The sequence below is a fragment of the Hippichthys cyanospilos genome, chromosome 19, assembly GCF_059441005.1.
Source record: "Hippichthys cyanospilos isolate Australia breed blue-spotted pipefish chromosome 19, RoL_Hcya_1.0, whole genome shotgun sequence".
NCBI classification, from domain to species: domain Eukaryota; kingdom Metazoa; phylum Chordata; class Actinopteri; order Syngnathiformes; family Syngnathidae; genus Hippichthys; species Hippichthys cyanospilos.
In genome coordinates, this window is record NC_142387.1 from 12843807 (window position 1) to 12870175 (window position 26369).

The 26369-nt window shown below is 39.9% G+C and overlaps 1 protein-coding gene across 1 annotated transcript in view; it reads left to right on the forward strand.

Annotated features, from left to right (window-relative positions):
• kcnb2b (potassium voltage-gated channel subfamily B member 2b) overlaps nt 1–26158 on the forward strand; it is a 58560-nt gene extending 32402 nt beyond the window's left edge. The window contains exon 3 of the mRNA XM_088402362.1: nt 20651–26158. Coding sequence (XP_088258488.1) covers nt 20651–22495 — 1845 coding nt within the window. The 3' untranslated portion in view covers nt 22496–26158. The remainder of the gene's footprint in view (nt 1–20650) is intronic.
• The last annotated feature ends 211 nt before the right edge of the window (nt 26159–26369 follow it).

Below are 26369 nucleotides of genomic sequence, written 5' to 3' on the forward strand. Positions count from 1 at the left end.
CTCCTCCTCGGTCTCAGAAGTGGCACAATTGGTAAAAAAACAAATCATAACCAAATACAAATCTTTATCGCTAGGTGATTGACGCATTTTAACATCAAACTTGTACCAAAAAAAGGGACGATCAAGATATTAAATTACACATGGTGTCAGAAGTGGGACACACATTGTCAAAATAACTCCCATCTGTGCGTATTTTAACTACGATCAATCATCAATCATTTGTGCTTGAAAAATTCCACCGATAAAGGATGGCGGGTCTGTTAAATGTGAGTATCCCACTTCTCTCACTAGCTTGCTAACTCCAGGGCCACATGAAATGACAAATGAAGTCTTCTGGAGAGTTTCCACCTTTGAGGTGTTCCGCAATCATTTGGAAGCCTGCTTTCCTATGATTTGGACCCAGCCGGCAGCAGACAACAAACCCTCCTGTCCTTCCCATCTTCTTTTTTTTTCCGCATCCCTATCATTTGCCCTTCGCTAGCCGGGAGACGCAATTAGGGAGGCCGCTACGACCTTCCCCGTGGAGCGAGAACTTACAAAGCGTAAAATACATTCAAAGCGCGAGGAGAACCTCGCCGAGCTATTTTATCATTTAAAGGGGTAGTCAACCAATAGCATTGCTTGGCAATATGGTTTTTGCACCCAATAGTTAATTCATTTGTCCTTCAATTTGCCTGATTTTTGTTTTTGGCGCCCCCTCTGGCCTCTGTTGGTATTACATTTTGTTGTGAGGAAGGACGGCGTGGCTTCATTTCATCACAGTGTTCTGTGACAATACAAAACATTCTGAATAATATTGCTTTTGCCGAATATGAAATAGGCAGCAAATGTATTTCTCCATTTCGATGACCGCCAATTTGCCGTTAACGTATAATGAAATCACGGTTGGTCAGGGTTCGGGTAACGCCCGCATTTTGTTTTTTTACATAAAAGGCAAATGACTTTGCCGATATCATAATTAGCAGTGATTGATTCCCTCCGTCATCGTTGTGCACTTCTGGTTTCCAAGAGGATCGTTATGCAAATTGACAGAACTGCTTTTCATTCAAATGAACTGTCAGGGGCCAAAATACAAACTCATTTAACGCCTTCGACAAAGGTTCCTTGTGAATTATTTTTTACAAGACCTCAAGCCCCCAAAAAACTGAGTTATTCTTAGGCTGCTTCCTTGGCAACACCGTTGCCATGCATACACATCCATAGATACCAGCTTGGCGGCTTTTCTAAGAAGGGCAACGAAGAAAGTGATTTACTAGTCCTTTTATTTATATATATATATATATATATATATATATATATATATATATATATATATATATATTAGGGCTGCACGATTGTTTTGGTCAGTATTGAAATCACGATTATTCATCATGTTTGGTTAAACATGATTTTTTTCCTTTTTTTTTTTAAACTAGCAGTATATAAACAAGGCTTCAAGGCTTAATACCAACCAATAAGAATAATAAACTAAAATAAATAAAGTAAATAATGATGAGAATGGCAAAAACAGCTAATTTACTTGCTGAGTGCAAATCAATGTAAAAAAAATGCAGCCTACTTAGTACCAATCAAGTCTTAGTCTTAATCTTAGTAGAATCAATTAGCAGTCAAAATCTGATTTTTGGTCATTTCAAACCAAATTCATTCCGATTTTTTTTGATAATTGTCAATTTACAACTGACACGGTTTATATGATGATCCAGGTGAGAAACTCAATCCCATTTCACACTGGTAAATAATATATAAGGGTGAGAAAAGTAGAGGGTTATGTTATGCAAACATGTGGGAAACATTGCCCCCTGGTGGTAGGATGACAAATTGCCAATATCGAAAGCACAATGAAAATTAGATTAAATGTGCAGCCCTGCTATATATATATATATATATATATATATATATATGGACACACACACACACATATGCCTCACATGTATGTTTGTGTCGGTGACCATGTGATACAGGATCAAAACATAGGCAGATGTTTGGCGATACGTAAGCCTTCCCGTAAACATTCGGCCAATACCTTAAGCTCCTTATAGACTAGATTCCATTGTGCTGGTGTTAGACCCACACATACTATCGCTTACAGCTCAACACCTTTGGCTTATGACGGTAACCAAACGTTTGGCGAGGTATCGAAGCAAATTATTACCAAAATAATTGATATCACCTGGAGGTATCAGAACTTTAAATGATCCTGTCCGTTTTAGTAATATTTCTGTGTGAACAAGGATGGACTCGGACAGTGGTTCAGTTTGCTCGCTTCTTTTCTTGACAATAATGCCGCAACAGCCAACTGACGTCCGCCATCTAGCTTGTACCGTTACGCTAATTATTGTAAATAAGAATATGGCTCAAGGGGGGCTAATTTTGAAGTTACCATTTTTGGATGCACCCATACGTTTCTCCTTCATTTTTGGGGGAAAAAAAGTGTGTTTTATACTTCGGGAAGTACGGTAATCACGCTTGAAGTTATTTCCTTTTTTTTCTTACCCGATACTCTAAAACACGATACTGATACCTGGCTTTTCTGTCTTGAAGTTTTCTTCCGATTCAAGTCTTCAAAGTCAAGATGGCAGTTTGCAAAGTTTTATTCCACGATTCTCATCCAATGAGTTGAGTATATTTAGCAAAGGTCTCGAAATCTTGTCAAGGATTTGTCGCTCATTATTAATTCCCGCACCGTACGCGAGGCGTCGATTGAGGCTTGATTTTGGTTACCTCTCATTCCAAAAATAACCTCATCCGAAGTTCGTAAACAATCTCTGTGCTGCTATTTTCATATTTTATCTCCCGTTTGAATTTAAACTGAAACATTTGAACATCCTGTTATTTTTGTTTTGTTTTTTGACCACATTTTAAAGCTTCCCTTGAAATCGGCGTTAAAATCCAAACTGAAGAGCTTCTGTTGTGCCGTTGCAAGGGTGAGATCACCCTTTTTGGCGAGCGATATCGCCGCGTGGGAGATGGAGTGTCTCCGGATGAAGCATTTTCCCTCTGATTCCATAAGAATATGAAAAAGCAAGCGAAGGAGAGAGCACTTGGAAGTCCAGAACCTTTCAGACTAATAGACTGCTGCATCATAGCCTGCCAAAAAGGAACCATCCCAAAAATTATGACCAGCATTGCGCAGAAATAATATGTATAATTAAGCAACTAAGCTAACGTTGCTGAGGCACACTTACTGGAATTTGCGACAAAACGATTATTAAATTCACTCATAAGTCGTTTGATAATTGAATAATCAATTTGTTCAACTTGTCCAAATCCTCAAAATTTGGGTTCTTAATAAAATTAAACTGGTTATCATTGACAGCTACAAATCATTGATGCTAACTGTTAGCATGATCGAGTTTTCAATGTTAGCATTAAGCTAGCTTTCAAGGTAAGGTTGTGTGCTTGTTTTAACCCCTGCAAGGAACAACAATAAACGTATTTAATCACCCAAACGTTTCCAAAATATGCTTAATCCAAATCCCAATTTTTTTTTTTTAGCCAGTATTTTATGTTTATATCTCAGAAACAACAATAATGTGACCCGGAGGCATGTTTAATTATCCAAAAGTTTCAAAGATTCATTTTTTTCTGTGTCAATTCATTCCCAAACAAACAAAGGCGAGTAGTTTATGACCATGTGTAATGTTTATTTCTCTGGAAAAGTAACATACAAGTTTCAGAAATTTAGATGGATTTTTTTGTGTGTGTATAATCCTGTTTTCTAACAAATATTAAGTAACAGTTTCCTCTGTGGGCAAATGATTTACTTCTGACGTTGATTGTTCGGCTGTGTCCTCCCAAACTTTGACATTATCTACAGTAAAATGTTGCTGTTTGCTTGACCGACCCGGTGCAAAATCTCTCCTCCTCAATCCGTAACTGAAACGAGGCGTGAATAAGATCAGTGTGTATTTACTCTCGCAAAGGTGGTACGTGGGCTTGCGATCGTCATCGGACCTCTCGCAAGTCATGTTTATCTGCTTGGGTGGGGTCGCAGCTAAGAGCGCGTTATAAGCTAGGAATGCATCAATAAAGGGAATTAACGCTTTAGGAGTTTTCAGGGTAAGAAATCAAACCATGGTTAAAATCTTCCCAAATTTGAACTCCCATGATACTCCCATGAAACTGCATTCAACATTTACTTTTAAATAAGTTAGTTTGACCCACAACATAACCGGAGAATTAATCTTTGTCTTAGCTTTCAATTGACAGCTTCAAACCGAGCGGCGTCAGTAACATGAAACTTTTATTTTTGTGTTTGTATTTATTTCTTATTTGTCATACCTCAAGGCACTGCATTTGATTTTGACATTGAGGCACACACGGACACCTCCCCCATGTCTAATTACAACTGTGGGAATCAGGCGGCAAGGGGGCTTTGGGGAGGGGGGGTGGGGGGGGGGGGTAGAAGCGAAGGTCACCTTGCGTTTGGCCCCGGTTGATAAGCTATAATCGTCGTCTTTTTTTTTTTTTCGTATGTGATGCCGCGTTCTCCGAGGAGCCTCTGAACGCCTGATCAATACACTAAATCACAACATCTCATTATAGCTCTCATGGGCATGTGTGTGAGTTTGTGTGTGTGTTTTATGTCGGACTTTATGAGGTGCGCTGATGCGCCTCTCGCATGCATCCGTGCATATTTTATTTTTATATGCGGGGCTATTATTCGCCCGGTCCGAAGCTCATCAAGAGTGCATCGTATTAAGATTCGTCCGGATTGACATTTGCCGACATTCACCTCGTTTGATACCTTAGTATGTTTTTTGTTATCGTTTTTTTTGTTTTTTTACTCTTTTTTTTAATAACAGCATCACTCAAAACGTATCCAAGAACTAAATATTGTTTTTCGTGGGGAAATTTTAGGTCTCAAAGGTTCTAATGGTATTGATATGTGGTATAGGTATCGGTAACCTACGAATTGTGTAAACGTATCAAACAAAGCTCGTAACGCAGTACTAATCTGGTATATATGTATAAATTGAATAAGAGAATGTATAAAAGTTTGGGTAATTTGTAATGTGTACATTTTATATACAGAACACAGTATATAAGCTTTTATTTATGTACCGTATTTTCCGCACTATAAGGCGCACCTAAAAGCCTTAATTTTCTTTAAAAAGCAGATGGTGCGCCTTATAATCAGGTGCGCCTTATATATGGATTAATATTCAGATTGGGATTGGTAGATGGGGAACGAAGTGATAAAGTAAGCTTTACCTCTTTCTTTTGTGTGTTTACAGTTGAACAAGTTTGGTCATTTTGACATTGAGTTACGGTGCTATTGAGTGTTATTATTTGAGTTATTATTGTTATTACTTATTACTATATTGTAATTGAAAAAGTTTTAAAATAAGTCATTAATTGAGGGTGCGCCTTATAATCCGGTGCGCCTTATATATGGACAAAGTTTTAAGATATGTCATTAATTGAGGGTGCGCCTTATAGTGCGGAAAATACGGTAAATGACCTTCATTTTATCTTATATGTGTCTTATATTTAGGGAATTTTGGGAATTATTGAAGAATCATTTGATAATTAGCGCAATGTTGTATCGGAGGTCAGGCCCAACCGTAAATAAAACTTTTGATTGTATTTGTTAATTTATTATTACATCAATCATCTCCATGTCAGACAAAGTAGTAGCCAGGAGCGGGAACGTCTTAAGAATGACGAGAAAATCCAAATCTGACCGTTAATCTGCTTGAGCTCCGCCGCGGGCAGATGTCGGAGAGACTCTGCGGGGATCACAGGTCAGCAAAATAAACAGACACGGGGGTGGAATGGGGGGGGGGGGGAATAAGACGCAAATGAAACCTCATTTGAATTGTTTACATCATCATTTCTGCCCTTGATGCCACCTTGTGCAAATCATCTTCAATCCACGTCAACCATCTGGGCGAGCTATTGCCGCTTGCTCGTCTTGTCATGCCTGATTTTGCGACGGTGGGACGGCATCGTTTTTTCTTTGGGGGGGGCTGTTCTTTAGCGATGCAGCATGTGGTCTCCTGCCCATCTAATCTACGCTTCAATTGTGTCCAGATTAGATCATTTAATCGGAGTTGGCACGTTGTCTCGCTGGCTGATAAAACCGGCCCACTTCGCCGCAGCTGCCGACGGGACATCAGATAAGACGATTGTCAATCGCAAACGCCCCCAAAACCTCGTCTGATCGAAAGGACAAATTGAGCTCTCGCAAAACAAACGCCCACCTGCATGTCGACGATGACTTCGCGCTTGCCCTCGGTTCAAAAACGTCTGATGTGGATCAGTCTAATCAAATTACTGTATTTTCCGGACTATAAGCTGCAGCAGCAAAATATTAGCAAAAAACATGATTTTTCGTCATGGATAAACCGCACTGGATTATAAGACGCGGGTAATAACTTCAAATCTTTATACAAAAAGATGGTATATGAAGTTTAGAATTTTTTTTTAAGTTATTTAATGTTTTTTAAATACCGTATTTTCCGCACTATAAGGCACACCGGATTATAAGGCGCACCCTCAATCAATGACATATTCCAAAACTTTTTCCATATATAAGCGCACCGGATTATAAGGCGCACCTCCAATTAATGACATATATTCAAACTTTTTCCATATATAAGGCGCACCGGATTATAAGGCGCACCCCAATTAATGACATATATTCAATTTTTTTCCATATATAAGGCGCACCGGATTATAAGGCGCACCCTCAATTAATGACATATTTTCAAACTTTTTCAATCACAATATGGTAATACTCAAAGTAATAACAATAATAACTCAAATAATAACTATGACCAACTTTGTTCAACTGTAAACACACAAAAGAAACAGGTAAAGCTTACTTTATGAGTTCATTCCCCATCTACCAATCCCAATCTCAATATTGATCCATATATAAGGCGCACCTGATAAGGCGCACCATCAGCTTTAAAAAAAAATTAAGGCTTTTAGGTGCGCCTTATAGTGCGAAAAATGCGACCTGTATGTGTCCCATAAAACGTAAAAATTCCATTTTTTTGTGATTCGACACCACAATGACACAGTAAATTTTTATCTATGTTTTTTTCCTATTTCAAATCAGTGCAGGTGCTATGTGGACAAAAATAAAGCTTCCAGTGTTCTCCTAGTGTTCAATTTCTTCCTGTAAAAACTCTCCACATCCTCCAATCTTCTCCGATTTTCTACGCTGGGGTTGCAATTGGACATAGTCATATTGTTTGACCGAAATGTCCCTTCTTAGAAAGCTATTGGAAGCCATTAAGCTCAATTTTTTTTTTTTTGGAGGTTCCCCACTGGCATCTTGCACATAAGCGACACACTCATCTAAGTTGAAAGCCTGCACTGGATTCGAGTTATTATTTCATAGGCAATAAAAGTGATAGGTGCAGGTAATGGCTTTTTTCCTTAGATGTGTGCACACACGTACACGTATATATATGTGCTCCCACACATAGAGTGTATGGATGATCTCCTTCTGAGTAATACTTCTTTTTGAGAACGGGCAGAGGTGTGACATTCACTTTCTGTTCATGGCAAACAAAGCGTACAGAAGGATGGCAGTGTGCGGAATAGGCACATTTCATTACAATTGAGTCGGGAAGTTGAAACGATGAATGTGCCGTATGCGCTCCTCCATGAATGAATGAAGAGAGGAAAGAGAGGTTTTTTCTCACCTTCTTCTGAAACCTCTTCATATAGACACCAGATGTAGAGCGGTGTTATTGTTTTGTTCCATGGATGAATGTACCGTATGTACTCCATTAAACAAATGATGGAAATTAAGTCCTGTTTTCTGACACCGCTTTGATTAACTCTGTTGATTGCAAGCATAATCTGAAACGCTGTGTATCGTATGCACTCCTTGTATGTGACAGAATGTCCTTATTTATTCACTGAATTATATTTCTTCTGATTAACTCTGTTAATTGCCAGCATAATCTGAAACGCTGTGTATCGTATGCACTCCTTGTATGTGACAGAATGTCCTTATTTATTCACTGAATGATATTTTTTCTGATTGACTCACTTAGTAACACATATGGTGTAGCGTATGCACTCCATTCAATGAACAAATTTGGTAAAATTACATAATTTTCTCACATCGTCCACAACTAGTTTATTATTCTTAATTTCCGATCAATGTATGCACTCCTTGTATGTGACAGAATGTCCTTATTTATTCACTGAATATTTTTTCTGATTGACTCACTTAGTAACACATATGGTGTAGCGTATGCACTCCGTTCAATGAAGAAATTTGGTAAAATTACATAATTTTCTCACGTCGTCCACAACTAGTTTATTATCCTTAATTTCCGATCGATGTATGCACTCCTTCCAGTGTAACAACAAATGCGGCGAAATACAAGTGGCATTGGAACTATAGTGGATAGTGGAGGGATTTCGTTAAGAAAGTTTTGAATACATGAACTCCTCTCATTTAATTAGAGGAGGGAGTGCATACGGTGCATTCATTGCAAAACACATTTAGGACAGTAAAGGCGTTTTACGGTATCAAGAGGGTCAGGGGGAAGAATTTGAGAAATCATGACTCGATAGCAATGGTTTGTTGAGTTGAGGAAGTGCATACGGAACATTCAGGTCAGTCAGAGGTAATGTGAGAAAACACGCATGAGCGTCTGAGGAAATGAGCTCGTAACGACATGCGCGCACAAACACATCAAAGCGGCAAAGGACGCGAGTCAGCAGATTTTCTCTGCTCTCTCATTTCATGTTTCGCTTCCTGTGTATGTTTCGGGGGTGGCGCGGGGGGGGGGGGGGGGGGGGCGTGGGAGGACGGAACGGCGGGAATGCCTGTGCTGCATGCGCTCCATGTTTGGTCCCTTTTTAAGTATCCACGCACACCAAGCCTTGCCAAAGCATTTGTGGCATTTTGTTATGCCTGGATAAGGCTCCGCTGTCATTGCGGGTAGTCAAAATTGTGTCTTTTTCTTTTGTCCTTTTGGGGACACCGTACATTCCGTTTTGTTCTTATTTTCATTGTGTGAGTGTTTAAGAGCTTTGCTCCAAGCGGTTTTGGCCATAACAAGCCTTGTGTGACAAAAAACTACCCTCAGACATCTGCTCTACTCAAAACACATTTATCGCTTGTTATGAGCAACACTCCTTTTTATCTCCTCGCGTGTATGTATGCGCTCCCTCTTCTGCGCATCGGGGCGGGATGAGGAAACTTAAGTGAGGTTATTTCACATTTATCTGATTGACCCTCTTAATACCTTTCCTCTATTCACATTAGCACGGAGCTGGGATGAATTTACCGTATGCACTCCCTCCTCTTTGAGTACTTGTGGGAAATTAACTTATGTTTTCCTCTGGTTTTTCTGATTTACTTAGGTAATCCATCAGAACCTCGTATAATTGCTAAAGGGTTTTTTTTAGTCAGGGATGATGTAATTTTTGGTTATATAACCCATGAAGCAATGGATATTGGAACACAAACGGTGGAGAAACTCATGTAGACAGACAATATTATATATTGTTTTCTTTTTTTAGTGGGGGTGTTGCAACAACTTAATGGCATTCGTATTGATTTCAAGTAAGGTTTTCTTTTTCCAATGGTCATTGAAAGAGATCATTGATTTCCCCGTGCCGTGTGTTCTCCCTTAATTGGTCATTTGTCTTTGATCACCAGTGTCTTTTAAGGGGTCACAAGGGTCACGTCTTGGAGACACAGGCGAAGAATAGAGCCGATTCAGCTTAATTAAGACACAACAATGAAGCGGTGGAATTGTGTGTGTGCTTGTGTGTGTATTTTCTAGCATAGTGCTTCTCGGGCTTTTTTCAGTGATGTAGCCCCTGTGAAATATGTTTTCAGCCAAGTACTCCTTCATCAATGCAAAACATTTTCGGGTGAAGAAAAAAAAAAGACTTAAAACATGCCATCAGTGTCTGACTTATTTAACATTAGACCCTTTAAAACTTCATTTGTATTAGTCCACAAAAAAAAGTAAAAATCAACATAAAGTGTCCTCTTTTGGATTATAGAAGAAATCTGCTAGCCAAAAAAAAACAAACTTAATTTTTCCACAAAAAATAATTAATATAAAGTGTCAAAAGTGTTCTCAAAAAATGAATATGAATGAATATTTGTCCACAGAAAATTATTAAACATAAAGGACCTTGTGATGGGGTTACAGTACAGATCTGTTCACAAAAAAATCATTAACTTTATTATTAATAAATATTTGTCCACAAAAAATAATCAAAATAAAGTGTCACATCTGTTTTCAAAAATCAATAATTATAAATAAAGATTTGTCCAGAGAAAAATATTCAAAATAAAGCGTCCTCTTTTGGGATGTGTTCACAAAATAAACAATTAACTTAATTATTCATAAATATATGTCCACGAAAAATAATGAACAAAAAGTGTCGGATCCGTTCTCAAAAAGAAATTATTCTAAATATTTTTTTTCCAAAGAAAAAATTCAACTTAAAGTGATCATAGTAGAAATGTGCTCACAAAAATGAATCACTAACTTGACAGGTAACGAGAGGTGGCACATGACAAGTTGGGTCCAACCATTATATTATGGGGTAGAAGATGTGCTGTTTACTTTAATGAATTTAAATAACCTAATGAACATGAACATTTGTTTATAAATTCCTATTTTCCTGAAATTAAATCATTCAATACTTCTTTTTTAAAGGATTTTTGCATGTTTGTTTGCATGTTTGAAGTTCATCCAAGTACCCCCTGGGGTACTAGTACCCTCATTTGAGAACCACTGTTCTTGCAGAGTAGGACTGCCTGAGTGCTTAAAATGCTGCAGGCCCCCGCCCCCCCCCCAAGCCCCACCCCCACCCACGCATTCTCCGACTGCCTCCAGTTTGGCCCACAGGCATCCACATGTTTCCATGTTGCCTCCCTTTGCCTCATTTCCCTGCGACATCACACATCATAACGGAGCCCTAGCACATCTCCGGTTGTATTGCATCAGTTTTGCAGTCCAATTCTTCCCAATTGTCAAAGATGTGGGGGTGCGCCAGTTGAAATACTTAACAGTCTGTAGAAAAAAAAAAACCTATGTGTCTGTGGTGGATTTGTGTGTCAGAAAAATCAGTGAGGGGTGCGCCAATATTTCCAAAGTGCGCAAGCTAATTCCCCTCACCCTGCCTACCTGCACACCCCCGCGATCAATGTCACACCATATTGATTCGCTTTCATTAAGTCCAGTCACAGGCGCTCACAGTGGTCGCCAAAATCCCTTTCGCACACTGTCCCCGGATTGAACGGGATGACGGCTTTGCATATATAATGAGACGGGCCCCTAATATTACGATATACGTCCCCTTCAGCATCGCAACTTCTAAATTTGCCGCACCCTTCGCAAATGATAAATTTGCAACGATAAAGACTGAAGCATAATGTTATGTAATGTATCACGTCTAATTCCCTTGGTTTGGCCGCAAACACATCCGAGGAATCACTTAGCGAAGCATTAGCCTAATGCGCTTCAGTGGGAAAAGCACCGCAGTGGCGACTAGCATCTTCTGTGTGGTGTTGTTAAACTTGAAATGGGTGCGCGGGCCGAGACAACCGCACATTGTCTCTCCCACCGGACACATTCTAGGCAAGTCATAAGTGAAAGGAAACAAAAAGTGATTCTAGAGTGTGGGTGCACCCCCTTGTGGTTAAATCTGTAAACTACACCCTTATCCATCGGTCAACATTTGGACGAAAAATAGCATCAATTAGTTTGAAGAGGGTGCGCAACAAAAAAAAAAATTCAAAGTGTTACCATGATATGAAACTAGTTGCTCAATACTAAACTGGGTTTGTTTTGATGTTTTGGCACTTTGGTTGGTTCGATGTCCCTCCGATAGAGGTACGCTCTCTCTTTTCTTGAAGGCGGTGCGAGGTTTAAAATATTTAGGAAAGACTATCCTACTAAGACTGTCCTGCTAAATGTTTAATGCATAGTATATCTGCAATGTATTAAACTATGCATTAAACGTTTTTTGTGAGGATAGAGGTTTGGTTACCAGGGGTAAGGGGGTGCGCCATGTTTGGTGTTTAGAAGGGATTGCATAGCTTAAAGTTTTGGGGAAATGCTCTCATATGACAAAAATCAATATAGCAATACACTGACTTTGATTTGTTTTGATTTGTTTTAGCAGGTGAAGTTGATTCCCCAGAAATAAGGGGGTGCGCCAATGTTGGTGTGTTTAAGGGGTGATCAGCTATAGCTTTGGAGGAAATGCTGCTATAAGACGCAAAACCATGATAGCAATACACTAAATTGGCTTTTCTTGTGATTTGTTTAAGTATGTGAAGTTAATTCCACAGGAATAAGGGGGTGCGCCAATTTTGTTGTGTTTAAGGGGTGCACAGTTTTGGGGAAATGCTGTTATATGATGAAAAATCAATACAGCAACCCACAGCATTTGCTTTTGTTTTGATTTTTTAGTATGTAAAGTTGATTCCCCAGGAAGAAGGGGTGCGCCAACTCTGGTGTGTTTAAGTGGTGCACAGCTAAAGGTTTGGGGGAAATGCTGTTGTATGACCCTAAATCAATATAGCAATATACTAAATTGAGTTCATTTTAATTTGCTCTAGAGAATGGCATTGATTACCCAGGAATAGTAAAGGGGGTGCACAACTTAAAATCTTTTGGAAAAGTTATTCCGTCACCTTAAATTAATGTTTCTGTTGTGCGTTCTTGGTAATACTGGCATTACACTTTGACTCTCATGCACCCCTCAGGGGTTTTTCCACAAACTCCCAGGGGTGCGCGCCCCACAGTGAATGTGCCGGTGAATTCTACATCGCAGATTGAGTACAATTATCAGCCAACAACTGAAGTTATCATTTGAATATTTTTCTCCATATCAGCTGGAAATGATTTGTTAGAATCTTTCGAGAAATGAAAGGATTTAGCTCTTGTGCGAATGGAGCTATAATTCACCGCCAATCCCATGCGCACCACTATTTTTTTTAATGGTGTTTTCTCTCTGCGGCGCGTAGGGGATTATTAGGCTTTTAAAGGCGTTCAACTTCCTCGAGGCCTTCGTCCGTCGACGTGATAAAAATGATTCACTGGCGCATTAAAACTGCTTGTTAGGTCCTCAAAAAAATACACTAGCCGCTAACGTGTATCATAATGTCACAGGGAGGAAATGGGGGAAAAAAAAAAAAAAGAAGTTGAGGTGCGAAGGTAAGTTGGGGATTTGAATGTTACCTCCTATGGTTTAAGGCTATTTTCTGGATGTGTCACTGGGTAATTCCTGACTGCTTTGTGGGCTCACGAGCTGGTCTTACCCGGCTTGAGGAGTAACTCGCTAAACTTTAAAAAGGGAGTTTGGATCAACTTTTTTAACACAGTCGCAGCATTGGCGCACCTCCAACCAAAGCACTGGAACCCACTGTTCATCAAACAACAACAAAAATTGCCCCTTTAGCACATAGCTAGTTGAATTTACACTTAAAGCTAAACTTAAAGATGCACACGTCTATTGGTACACAAAGCTGGCGCACCCCCACCTGAAAAAATCAAAATACTTGCTTAGCAAAAAGTGGAGATGATTTCATGTTATACAACAGAGCGCTCTAAGCTGAGGACCCTATCGTTACACCATTTTTCCCACATTTGCGCACCCCCTTGTACACATGGGAAAATTCAGCGCACCAATTTCCCTCCAACAAATTCACTTCCAGTAAAAAAAAATACTTATGAATCTTTTTTAGCCCAAAGCAGAGTTTTCACTCGATTGAACACGAATTCTTGAAGCCGCGCACCCCCTTATCAGCGCACTTTTTGACAATGCTACCATCTATTAACGGGCAAGACTATTTTCCCCATGTTTGGGTTTCCTATGCCAATCATCTGTTGCTGTTCCTCCGGTGCCAGCGTGGCTCATGCATTTATTCATGCACACACATCACTGGTAGAAAGGAGGGAGGGAAGGATCTCATTAGCAAAGAAAGCAGCCTGTCTCGGCCGGTAAACAGAGTTCGCTTCATATTTTCGCTCACGCACCCCCATTTTTTTCCCCCCTCCAGAGGGAGACGCAAGGAAAGTGCGTTTGTGCTTCGGCGACTGCGTTGTCAATTTTCTTTTTTAAAAGGAGAAAACTTTTGAGGAGAGCAAAATCCAAAATAACTGGTTTTTTATTTGTTTTATTTTTTATGGGTGGAGGTATGTATTTGTTTATACAATATATATGTATATACTGTATATATGTATATGTGTATATATATGTATATATATATATATATATATATATATATATATATATATATATATATATGTTTATATATATGTTTATATATATATGTATATATATGTACATATACTGTATATATGTGTAGATATAAATATATATATATATATATATATATATATATATATATATATATATATATATATATATATATATATACAGTATATGTACATATATACATATATATATATATACTGTATATATATTTTTTTTTCTCTCAATGATGTGCGCCCTATAAAAAATACTAATATATATATTAGAAAATTATATATTATATATATAAATATATATATATATAAAAAAAGATATATATATATATATATATATATATATATATATATATATATATATATATATATATATATATATATATATATATATATAAACAATCTTTTTTTACTCAATGATGTGCGCCCAATAAAAAAATTCTTTTTTATTTATTTAAAAAAAAAAGCTTTTGTAACTTTTTAGTGGTATCTATAGACGTCATTTACTCAGCAACCAAATGATCGATCGTGTAACATCACCTGTTTTATTTCTCGTCTGCCCAAAAATGTCATCGCTCATGACACGTTTTTCACACTTTACAAAATAAAGGCAGTCAATTCATTGTATAAAACTCACAATAACGCAATTCGGCAGCACGTTATTTAATTTCCATTTTTTACTGCTGTTAATTTGAAAAGAAAACTGCTCCTGTTCCTGTCCCGGACATTCAAATGCATTTGCTTCGATTTGCTTTTAAAATCGCACACACACCCCAGGTGGATTCTACTTTATGATCGAAAACTATTGAAAACAGAATCTGTCGACTTTATATGCAAGCAGATATCAGCAAAAAAAAAGAAGGATTTCTTTCCCGCGTGTACTGCTACCATCATCCTTCTGAGCTGGAAGAACCCGAAAGATGGAGGAGCGCTCTCCTGAAATTTACTCTGAATTCAAATGACTTGGCTGTCACTGATAAATACCTCAAGAGAGGCAGGGAAAAAAAACGCGTTACACACACGCGCATTTTGCTGCATTGGCATGGACACGGTGACATTTCCAGACGTTTCCTGATTACCTAAGCCACGCCCTTGAAAGGCAGATGGGCCAATTAGAGCATGACGATGATGGCATCGCCACAAACAGTTCTAATTGGCGGGGAAGTCCAGGATTTTAAGATGGAACTTTATTTATTTATTTATTTATTGGATTTTGGGTTATTTCCTGACTATTAAGTTGGAGTTCTTCCTCTTTGGGTGTGTTTTCAGATTATTTTGGCAGACGGAATATCTTTGGTTGACTTCCATTTTTGAGGTGTTTTTTTTTACGATATGTTTTGATACATTTTATTAAAATTCATATGGTTGCATGGAGGAATATTTTCAGAAAATTTTGGTTCCCTGCACATACAGGTTGAAGTGTGAATTGTTCTGCTTAGGAGTGTGTTCTGATATAGTTTGGCAAACAGAATTTTTGAGTTGATTTCTGAATTGTTCCACTTTTGGCACAACGTTTGGGTTTAACTCCAAATTATTTTTATTTTGGAGCGTTTCTTGATCATTTAGTTTGAAGTGTGAATTGTTCTGCTATCCACTAATACTTTGGAGGATAGAAATTTTTGGGGGGTTGAATTCCAATTTGTTCCACTTTTGAATTGTTTTCAACGTATTTTGGTTTCAATCCATGACAATATTTTTCAAATCCAAGTTTTTCCACATTTCCAGGACATTTTCTTTTCAAGAACATTTAGGTTGAACTCCAAATTGTTTAACTTTTGGCACATCTCCATGATGTTCGGATTAAACTCCGAATTCTGGAGTGTTTGTTGACCACTTGGTTTAATGTGTAAATTGTTCTTTGAGGTGTGTTCCGACAGAAAATTCATGTTTGAATCCTGAATTTATCCGGTTTTGTTTTCAAGACATTTTGGTGTGCGTCCCTAACATTCTTAATGAAATCCATGAATTTCCAGAAGATGTATTGTAGATATTTGTTTGCTTAGATGTTGGAAACTTTTGTTTCACAATGAATTTTTCGTTCACGAACGTTTAGGCTGAAGACTAAATTGTCCGAATTTTCCTTTTGCTATATTGGATTTAATTTTCTCTAGTTCTTGTCATATATTAAAGCTGCCACAAACTATATTTTCAATTTCAAATTTTTCCATTTCCAATTTCTTAGGCTATTTTTTTTTCAGCGAAAAATTTAGGTTGAACTCCAATTTTTTCTACTTTGTGGGCGTTTCCAGGACTGTTTGTTTAAACTGAGTCAAAAAAAGAGCTGAGTCAGCATAGGAAACTTTATGTGTACTGTTGTTGATCCCCAGATCAAGTATAATGTGTGCAGGGGTCATTTGAGAAGGCCGTATGACAGGATATACAGCAACACCGCTATAACCATCGATTGAGCGGCTTTAAATATCCATCGATACCGCAAGCACGCGGTTAAATTTCTCTCGGGAGGGTGACAACGGGAATGGTTGCCTTACAAGTTGAGTATTTATTGGTTAGCTTAGCATCACGCTCATGAATCTTTAAAATGGCCGGAGTGTTTTTATCGTCCGGCCCTTGCTGGACATGCTCCCGTCAGCACATAGCTTGCGTCATTTTGGCGTCATGTTTGACTTTTTTTTAAATGTGAAAAGTGTCAGCAAACTTTCGACAGTTTTGAGAAAGACCAAAATTGGAAAAAACATGACGGACGAGTTTTATATTACAGTATGTATGATAAGTATTGGTTTCCTATTATTAAAGTCTGTTGAGATGTTTGAGGGGGTAGAAACGTTCCTTATGAGGACCGGCGAGTGAATTTGTGATATTTTACGGACCCTGCATCAATTTATCAAAGTCTTGACACCGTGTTGTGGACGTGACCGTGTTGCCTGGCATGTTTGTTCCAAAAAAAAAAGACGTTCATGAATATTTCATAAGAGCCTGCTCGGCGTACTGCTTGTTCTCGCAAACAAAATATTTCTCCAGCGTCATTTGAACGATAAAAAATACGTCTACAAAAGCACGCGGGGAAAAACGGTAGCGCATTATGAAGTTTGCCAGCGGAAAGAAAAACGACAGTGAGAAGATAAGGGTATGGATGGAGTGAAGGTGTATACTGCCACGTTAGCTTCTCGCACTCGTGATTTGTGTTGCTAGCAGTAAGGCTCCAGAGGTAGTTTCAGAGACATTTAAGAGTTGTAGTCTATCAGCAAATTTACCATCTTCGACGGTAGCATCAGATGCATAGCGGTCGAAGTCCACCTACAAATTTACACCCCGCTGGTACCGCTTTAGTATCTGCCCCCCTCCCTCGGGCTGTTAGCCAGACCAACGCTTAAGTAAGTCATTTATTTCATCTCATTATGTCAGAAAATCGTCCCAGTTTCGAGGAATTAACTCGGCCTGATCCATTTTGTACTCTTTGTTTCGGGGACTATGAAGTAAATTATGTGGTCCAGATGACACCGTCAGAATGGAGACGGCTAAATTATCCTCTTTGCTGCCTTTCTCTGGTTTTCCGTCCAGCTGCCGTGTCGAGTCTCTATTTCCAGCGTAACCCTTTGGATACCCCCCCCAAGTACGCGGCAAGCATTAGGTTAGATTAATGAAGGGAGCCCGGGGTGGTCGATGAATTTACGGCGGTAATTCATCGGTTTAACGGTACTTAGTTAATGGGGTCACCAAACTGCCAGATGATGAAATCTCGCGCACACACGCGGGGATCGATGCACATTACCATAAGCCGTAATCGTCCGGATTGATTCTGCAGCAAAAAAGAAAATAAAATAAAAAAAGATCACCGCTGAGAAACGACTCGCTTTTTACAACACAAACTGAGGACTTACCGAGGGTTGTCTTGTTGATTCCCGGCAAGGCAAACGAGATAGACCGCTTAAAGTCAACCCGTGAAATTTCCGCCCTTAGAGGTAGCATTTGAACTAGCCAAAATCATCCTGCAAATTTAGTTTTCAAGGTAAGAGACATAAACTGAGTCGAAATGAAAGCGTAAAGCGTCTCGCCTTGGGGGCGTCGTATCCGAAGAATGCGATGGTCAAAGTCAACACAACATGTTCAAAGTTGACTCATAGCCTCGGGGTTAGCGTCAAAGAAATAACAAGATCGAATTCAACTCTTGGATTTACTACCTTTAAAGATAGTCTTCGAAACACATCTCGGTGTGACCGAACCTGCGACTTTACTTGATGTCCAATGTCAAAAAAAGCAATTACAATAGGGCTCAGAACAGCAAATACCCACAGATTTCCTGGCTTCAATGGTAGCGTTAGTAACAACACAGATACAAACAACCAACCAATTCTCCTGCTGTGAAAGCTGCACCGATCTCAACCCATGAATTTTCCGACTTCAGAGGTAGTATTAGAGGCATCGCAAGGTCAATGTCCACCCCTAAATCCGCCCGCCCCATCATAAATTCAACTCTACGGAATGCTAGGGTAGCAGATGACTTGATCAGCATATTTCTCGGCTTCAAAGGAAACATCAGCAAACTAAGTCAAGCCAAGAAAGAGCCAGGTCATGCTTTGATAGTTCAGGCTGATTAAAAGTATCTAAAGTTGTTAGTTTTCCTTTCGTATAAGTCAATCAGGGGACACCACTGACCCTAGAATCCCATCATCCATCTTATGAAGACGACGTGTAAAGTGTCGAGCCAGGCCCGAGCTGCCCCTCTTAGCTGATAATCGGTTTTAGCTCATCAGCATTCAGAGAGTGACAATTTGCTCAACTGAACCCTTACACCCCTCTTGTTTGCTTTTACATCCGTTGTAAAGGGGTTGTGTCCGACGCAAATATTTTGGCGCTCAACCTTAGACGGCTTTGGGGTGCTGCCAGACAGACGAGAACGGCCGCGAGTATCAGACAGATCTCACGGTCGGTTGACTGGAAATGATACTAGGTATGAGGGTTAGGGTATTAGAGTATGATAGTAGGTATTAGGGTAGGCATCAGGAGTAAAACAGGGTCCAAATCAAAGTGTAATTAATTGGTTATTGGAGGTAGAATCAGAGGCATTAGTCGTAACTAGGAGCTGAAATGGTTCAGGTTAGGACGTTTTTTGGTGTGAAGGGAAAGGGGGACTAAAGCTACCTGGGTAACACGGAAGAGTTCCTGCCGTGTGAAAGGGGCTATCAAGACGTTATTGATGTTGACAGTACTGTCTTTGAAGGATGCATCAGGTATAACAGGTTCAAAGTTCGCCCACCAATTTTCCCACTTTGGAGGTAGAACCAGAGGTATAACAAAGTCAGAGTTGATCTGTGAATTTATCGTACTGTGGAGGTAGTATCAGACGCAAAAGAGGTTGGAAGTCGGTCGAGAAGGTTGTGTCAGAAGGGTTAAACAGGGTTAAAACCGATATGCTAATTTGGCGGCTCAGGTAGGTGTGGTTAGTTTCACACCCGGCATTCACTTGAGTTCCAAGTGAAAGACGTAGAAATGCCAGCTGTTCTGTCTGCGAAAAAATGACTTCCCGACCAAGAACTTTTCATCCTTTCAGAGTTGCTAAGACGATGTCCTTACAAAGTGTTACCACAAAGCTTCTCTTCGGCTAAAACTTTTTTATCTTGAGATCCGTGGGAAAAGGATCTGAGCCTGGGCAGACAGCAGAATTATGAGGAACTTTTATTTTTATCTGGGATTCTGGTGCAGAGATAAACATATTCTCAATGTGACTTTTAATTACACTCAAGCGCACTTTTTACAGCCAACAGGTGGCGCTACAACACAATCGCGGCGTATCGTCCTAAAAATAGATTTGTGCCCTTCTTAGACTGTAATTTAACCCTGATTATAATCACTATACTTTGCCTTTATTCAAAATCTTAATGACTTATTTAGTTTCTTGAGGTCTTACCTTAACAGGCACATTAATCCAGATTTATATACAGTACTTGCCATGTTTTATATTCATTTTGCATAAGAGCGGGCTCATTGTTATTCAGCAGCACGCCTGCGGTGCCATTTGTGCTCAGACCTTCACTCACTCTTTTGATTCACGCCGTTCATTCCGTGCCTCTTTTTATTTTGTTTATGCGGATCTACTTTGCCCAATGGAAATCACGCGAGATACTCTTGTACCTGAGCCATAATGTGCAATTTCAATTTGTCAACTCTCAACTTTGTTTAGCTTTTGACTCGGAATATTGATGTTGTTGTTGCGTTTTCATAAGACGGCAGCAAATGGAAGTTGTCGCCCCAAAGTGATTTTGTTATCGCATCTCAGTAACTTTTAAATAGGGAATTGAGACAATGACAATGACAGCACGGACAATGCAGGGAGACAAGCTTTCTTGAAAATCCACATCAACCGTTTATTATAAAACGTCGACGCGTAGCAAATTTGATCGTTTCGGAAGAATACGGTAAGGTTGTAATCAAATGACGAACTTTAATGTGGTATTCGGTATGTTTTTCCGCAGATTCTGGCCATCATATCCATCCTGTTCATCGTCCTCTCCACCATCGCGTTGTCCCTCAACACTTTACCGCAGCTTCAGGAAAAAGACGAGTTTGGCCACGCCAACGACAATCCACAGCTGGCGCACGTGGAAGCCGTTTGCATCGCCTGGTTCACCATGGAGTACCTACTGCGCTTCCTCTCCTCACCCAATAAGTGGAAGTTCTTCAAGGGTCCGCTCAACGTTATAGACCTGCTGGCTATCCTGCCCTACTACGTCACCATTTTTCTGACCGAGTCCAACAAGAGCGTGCTGAAGTTCCAGAACGTCAGGCGCGTGGTGCAGATATTCCGGATCATGAGGATACTGAGGATCCTCAAGTTGGCCAGGCACTCCACGGGGCTTCAATCTCTGGGTTTCACCTTGAGACGGAGCTACAACGAGCTGGGGTTACTCATTTTATTCCTCGCCATGGGTATCATGATCTTCTCCAGCTTGGTCTTCTTTGCAGAGAAAGACGAAGACGCCACCAAGTTCACCAGTATCCCCGCCTCATTCTGGTGGGCTACCATTACCATGACCACGGTGGGTTACGGGGACATTTACCCGCAGACGGTACCCGGAAAGATCGTCGGGGGACTGTGTTGCATCGCAGGGGTGCTGGTCATCGCTCTACCTATTCCCATCATCGTCAACAACTTCTCTGAGTTCTACAAGGAGCAGAAGAGGCAAGAGAAGGCCATCAAGAGGCGAGAGGCCTTGGAGAGAGCCAAACGCAACGGCAGCATCGTGTCCATGAACCTTAAGGACGCCTTCGCTCGGAGTATGGAGCTCATGGACGTTGTGGTGGAGAAAGGAGAGGAGAAAACCGCCGTGGACAACCACCTGTCACCCAGCCGCTGGGGAGGCTCCACCAGATTGGCGAGCTCGGAAACCGACCTCAAGTCTCCGGATAAGAGGGCCCCGCAGAACACCGCGCCCAATTCCCCCCGCCGGATCACCATCACCACCAGCGGGAGTCCGCAGTGGACGAGCAAAACCCCGCAGCACCTCAACGTCCAGAAGCTGGAGGAGCTCTACAACCAGATGACCAAGTCCCAGTCCTTCACCAACCTCCACACGGCCAGCTCCATGAGCACGCAGAGCACCGCCATCGCCGGCCAGGGCTCGCCGAAGCGCTCCCGCAGCCCCGAGATTACTCTGAAGGAAGAGCTGGAGTTGAAGGAGGTAGAGCGAGCGAGGACCCGACACCTCCAGGTACCTTCGCCCCTCCATCTGAACGCGGTTCAACTATCTTCGGACGACGTCCTCAGAGGCAGCGTTTATCAGCCTGTTCGCCGGGGCGATGGTTCCGAACTCCATATCGAGGAAGGGGAGAGTTTCGACAGCGCGGTGGAGAACATACAGAAATCCCTTTGCGGTAACAACCCTCTGAAGATTAAGGTGGGGAGAGCATCCGCCGAGGGCCCGCCCACCCCGCCAAGCACCACGTCTCCCGGGGACATCAGCTCCAGCATCCCCGAGGGGGAGTCGCCAGACGGGGAGACGTCGCCTCTCATGGCCAGCTCGGAAGCTCTCATCCGGGCCGAAGAGGACGACGACGAGGCGGGGGAGACAGGCCCCTTGGTGGACACCCCGCCCGGTGACGAGGGCCCGTCCTCCGACAACCGCCTGATGGAGGTGGCCGGCGCCCTGCCCCGCTCGCCCAGGACCACCACGCAAAACTGTAACCAGGGCGCGGTCGGGCCGGGAGACGAGGAGGCCGAGCAAAACGGGCACAAAGCGGAGAACCACATTTTCACGTCCGACATCCACCTGATACCCGGGGACAGCGGACTCTCGCCCACCTGCGAGACCAGCATGTGACTGCGAGGAAGATGTTTCTGCATGGCATGGAAAGTCCCTTTTATTCGTGTCCTTTTGTCCCGCCCCCAAACATGAAAATCCTTCCAAAAGGACTCCGTCCACTGGTGGGAGCTGTTTCCCCTTGTACATAAAAGACAACATTCTTTTCCATTGCACAGTTGAACTAATGTGTAAATAAGCATGAATTTAAAACAAAAAGACTCTTTTACGGTGCTTTTGTTTGCTGTGTACATACTCGGACATGAAAGGCAATGACAATGCACGCGACAAAAAAAAAAAAAATGGGGGCGGGGGGGGGGCGGTACCGTTGTTAGCAATGTCAAAAATGAGGCAGGACAACCATTGTAGCGACCTATTTATTAAAAATAACATATCATTCATTACCTTTTGTGGGAAATGCAAAGTATTCACGTGATGATCTTGTATTTTGTGTGTGTTTGTGTATTTTTTTTTTTCAGTTTAAGTTCCAATACTCCATCACCGAGTTAACCAGTTAGAAAAACAAGAATTCTATGGTGTTTTTTTTTGTTTGTTTGTTTTTTTTACAGTGTTTTAGGGAGCTTGGTTAGCACTGTTATCTCACAAAATAGCATCTTACGATTTCAACTCATTGAAATGCAAAATAATAGAAATGACACAAAAAATGTCCGGCCTGGATTTAGCACTTTTAAAGACATCAGGACTCTTGTAGCCATACACGTTTTTTTTTTTTTTTTTTTTTTTTACTAGGAATAAATCGTGTACTCTCCTCTGTATTTACCTTTCAAAAAAAAAAAGATCATTGTCAAATAACGTCGTAGCTGTAGGATTTTAATCAATTCTAATAATTCAACGGTAGATCGAGAGCCATAAAAAGCAATTACTATGAAGCCTATTTATGAATTACGATGCCTTTATGCTTTACATTGTAAACGAATACAGTTTGGCAATTTAAGTATAAATATTCCTTCAGATATCAGTGGACCAAATCAAGCACACATAAGCTTCTGTTTAATACAATTATCATATACGACATGTAATTAAAGCTGTGTAAATTGTAGGTTAATATAACCCTCCTGTTTATGTTGCAAATTGACATAGTTTAAAATCGTGGTTATTTTTGCTATGAAGCTTCTTCTGCTTGGTGTAATATTAAAATATGAACAATATGTAATGGGATATTTTCAAAACATAACTGGAGGGTTAGTTACATTTCTTGCTTCCTAACGATGGCGTTGGTCAGTTTGTTTTTGTGGGTGAGTCTAATTTATTGCGTAGTTTTTGTTTACACCGACAGAGCGTTTTTGTTGCCTTTGAATTCCAATTTATATTTTTTTTTCCAAACGTTGACTGTGTGTCCAAAAAGCATGTTTGTATTTGTCCTAATTTATTTCCATTTTTCCTTTTGTCTCTTGTTATAAACATGGAAGAAAGAAAAGTGTACAGAAAGTACAACATATATTGTATAATATAATGTGTGTTATATAATATATACAATTTAAAGCGGCGATTACTGCAAAAACTATGCAGGCCAAAAAGCGTGGCACTTTATTTTTTTCTGTCTACGGGGGATTTGTACAGACAGAAAAATGACTGTATTTTTTCAATAATCTATCTTTAATATGAGGCAAAAACAGTATTAGACTAACACAAGATTTCACAATAGTGCAAATGAAAATCTGGAGGTAATTTTTTTCTTTTTTTATTCTTAATATGATATAGCTTGTATACTACTGTAGACACAGGTGCATCGCAGTACATTCAGTGTTGTGGAATTTTTTTTTCCGCAGTTCTAGTCTCAAAGCGAAACTCTTATATTGTCTTTGGCGCAGTGTGAAATAAAAAATCTTTTTTTGGGGGGGAGGGGGCGCAGCATTTTTTTTTTTTTAGTTCTTTTTTTTAGCACAATTTATCTTATGTACCATCCAACATTTTGCAATTGAAATTTCCTGTCAAAATAAATGACACTTTTTGTATTTATAACAACCAAAATATAGTGACTTACGGTCAGCCCGTTAGCTTGGAATAGAAATGCCGTTCAAACGCTAATAGTTAGCATCAATAGCTCCTGGATATTTGAACAAAAATGGTTAAGTACTGCATAGGTAAGTAGATGTAGACAGATAATTAAAAAAATATAAAAATAAGTCCAGGTATATATGCTTTATCCTTCCCAAATAAAAGCTAATATTATAGCTGAGGCATTTACCTTAAACGTATTCTTCTTCATTAGTATATTCATGTGTTACACTGCCTCCTAGTGGCCAAGGCAGGCACACGAAAAAGAAGCCGCAAAATGAAATTAAACATAGCATCAAGTTCATGTGCCGTATGAGAGTTTCACTTTTTGGGGAGAACTGAACTACTGAAAAACATTGATTCTGATTTATTGACTGCATATAAACTTGTCTGGCACATAACCAATGCCAAGCAGGAATCCAAATCCAGACAAACTATGATTCAAAACCGGCCTCTCTCCGCTTGTGTTTTTTGAGGAGAACGAGTCGCTTTTTATTGTCGAAAAAAAATGCACAAAAAATGTCTCAAAATGGAGCATGACCGCAGTTGCGATGACACGCACCTTTTAGGTGAAGGTGGCGAAACATTTTTAAGTAGTTGACACATATATATATATATATATATATATATATATATATATATATATATATATATATATATATATATATATATATATATATATATATATATATGTATATATATATATGAGGGAGTGGGAGGCCGCTGTACAGATAGTCTAATTTTATAGCAAAAATCAGGTCTTTACGTAATGATACAATTAATGATATTGAGTTCTCAGGTTTTGTATAACTCTCCGGATGTTTTCTTTTGTTTTTGTCTTTTTTTCCTCCCTTCCTTCTATTAACATCAAAGAAATCCACATTGATGTCTAACTGGCTACCGCAGAGCGCTTCCGACCTCATGGCTCATCCCCTCGGGAGGGCCGATCGATGGGGGAGGGGATTGAATAGATCCTCCCACTTGTGTTGTATCCAGGAATGTGTGTGTGTGTGCGTGTATGTGTGTGTGTGGACCCCTTCAAGACTGTGAAGTAGCGTGGGTTGTGGTTTGTACCTTTATGTATTTAACATTTCGGCATCTAATGTAGCAGCCGCATCATGTCAGTCTGTGGTGGCATGCATCGCTTTGTTTCACACAAATTGTCATGTAAACAAAACCCCAAATGGAAATAAAATTAGCATTTTCGATCGCTGGAAATTAAATGCAGATTTGAGGAAATAATTGGAATATTTTTGCAGCTCAGCATCCAGCGCATTTGTTTGTATGACCAAAAGCAATCAACAATGTTTTTTTTGTCCCTTATGGCCATTCTAACGAAACCAAAATTAGAATTTTAAATTCAGCCCGTCGCCATGGCAACAAATGTTTGACGAAATTTTTTGGGCTGAAAAGTTTCCAACCTGTTACCAAAACTGGCCTCAAGAGGGTACTAAAACCCTCATCTTGCATTTGGCTCAAGAAACTAAATCAGTGAATAACTCATTTTTTACAATGTGAAACACTACACTTTTTGTGATCCTGTTTTCTCCTTTTTACCTTGGAGATGACAATAGACCCACGCTACACCACTGCATATATATATATATATATATATATATATATATATATATATATATATATATATATAGTCCTCTCACACTGACATTACCATGGGTGATTATTATTGTATATAGCTTGTGTCTTTTATTTTCTCTGAGAGAATGGCTCCTGATCCCAAACACACACATTTGGTTTCTGTACAAAGCGACATCTTTGTATGCATGTTGTAGTTCATAGGATGATGTGGCCGCAGAATCACTTTGTTGTCGTCTCTCCATGTTTCCCCACACCCAACCAAGTTTATTAGCATATGCAG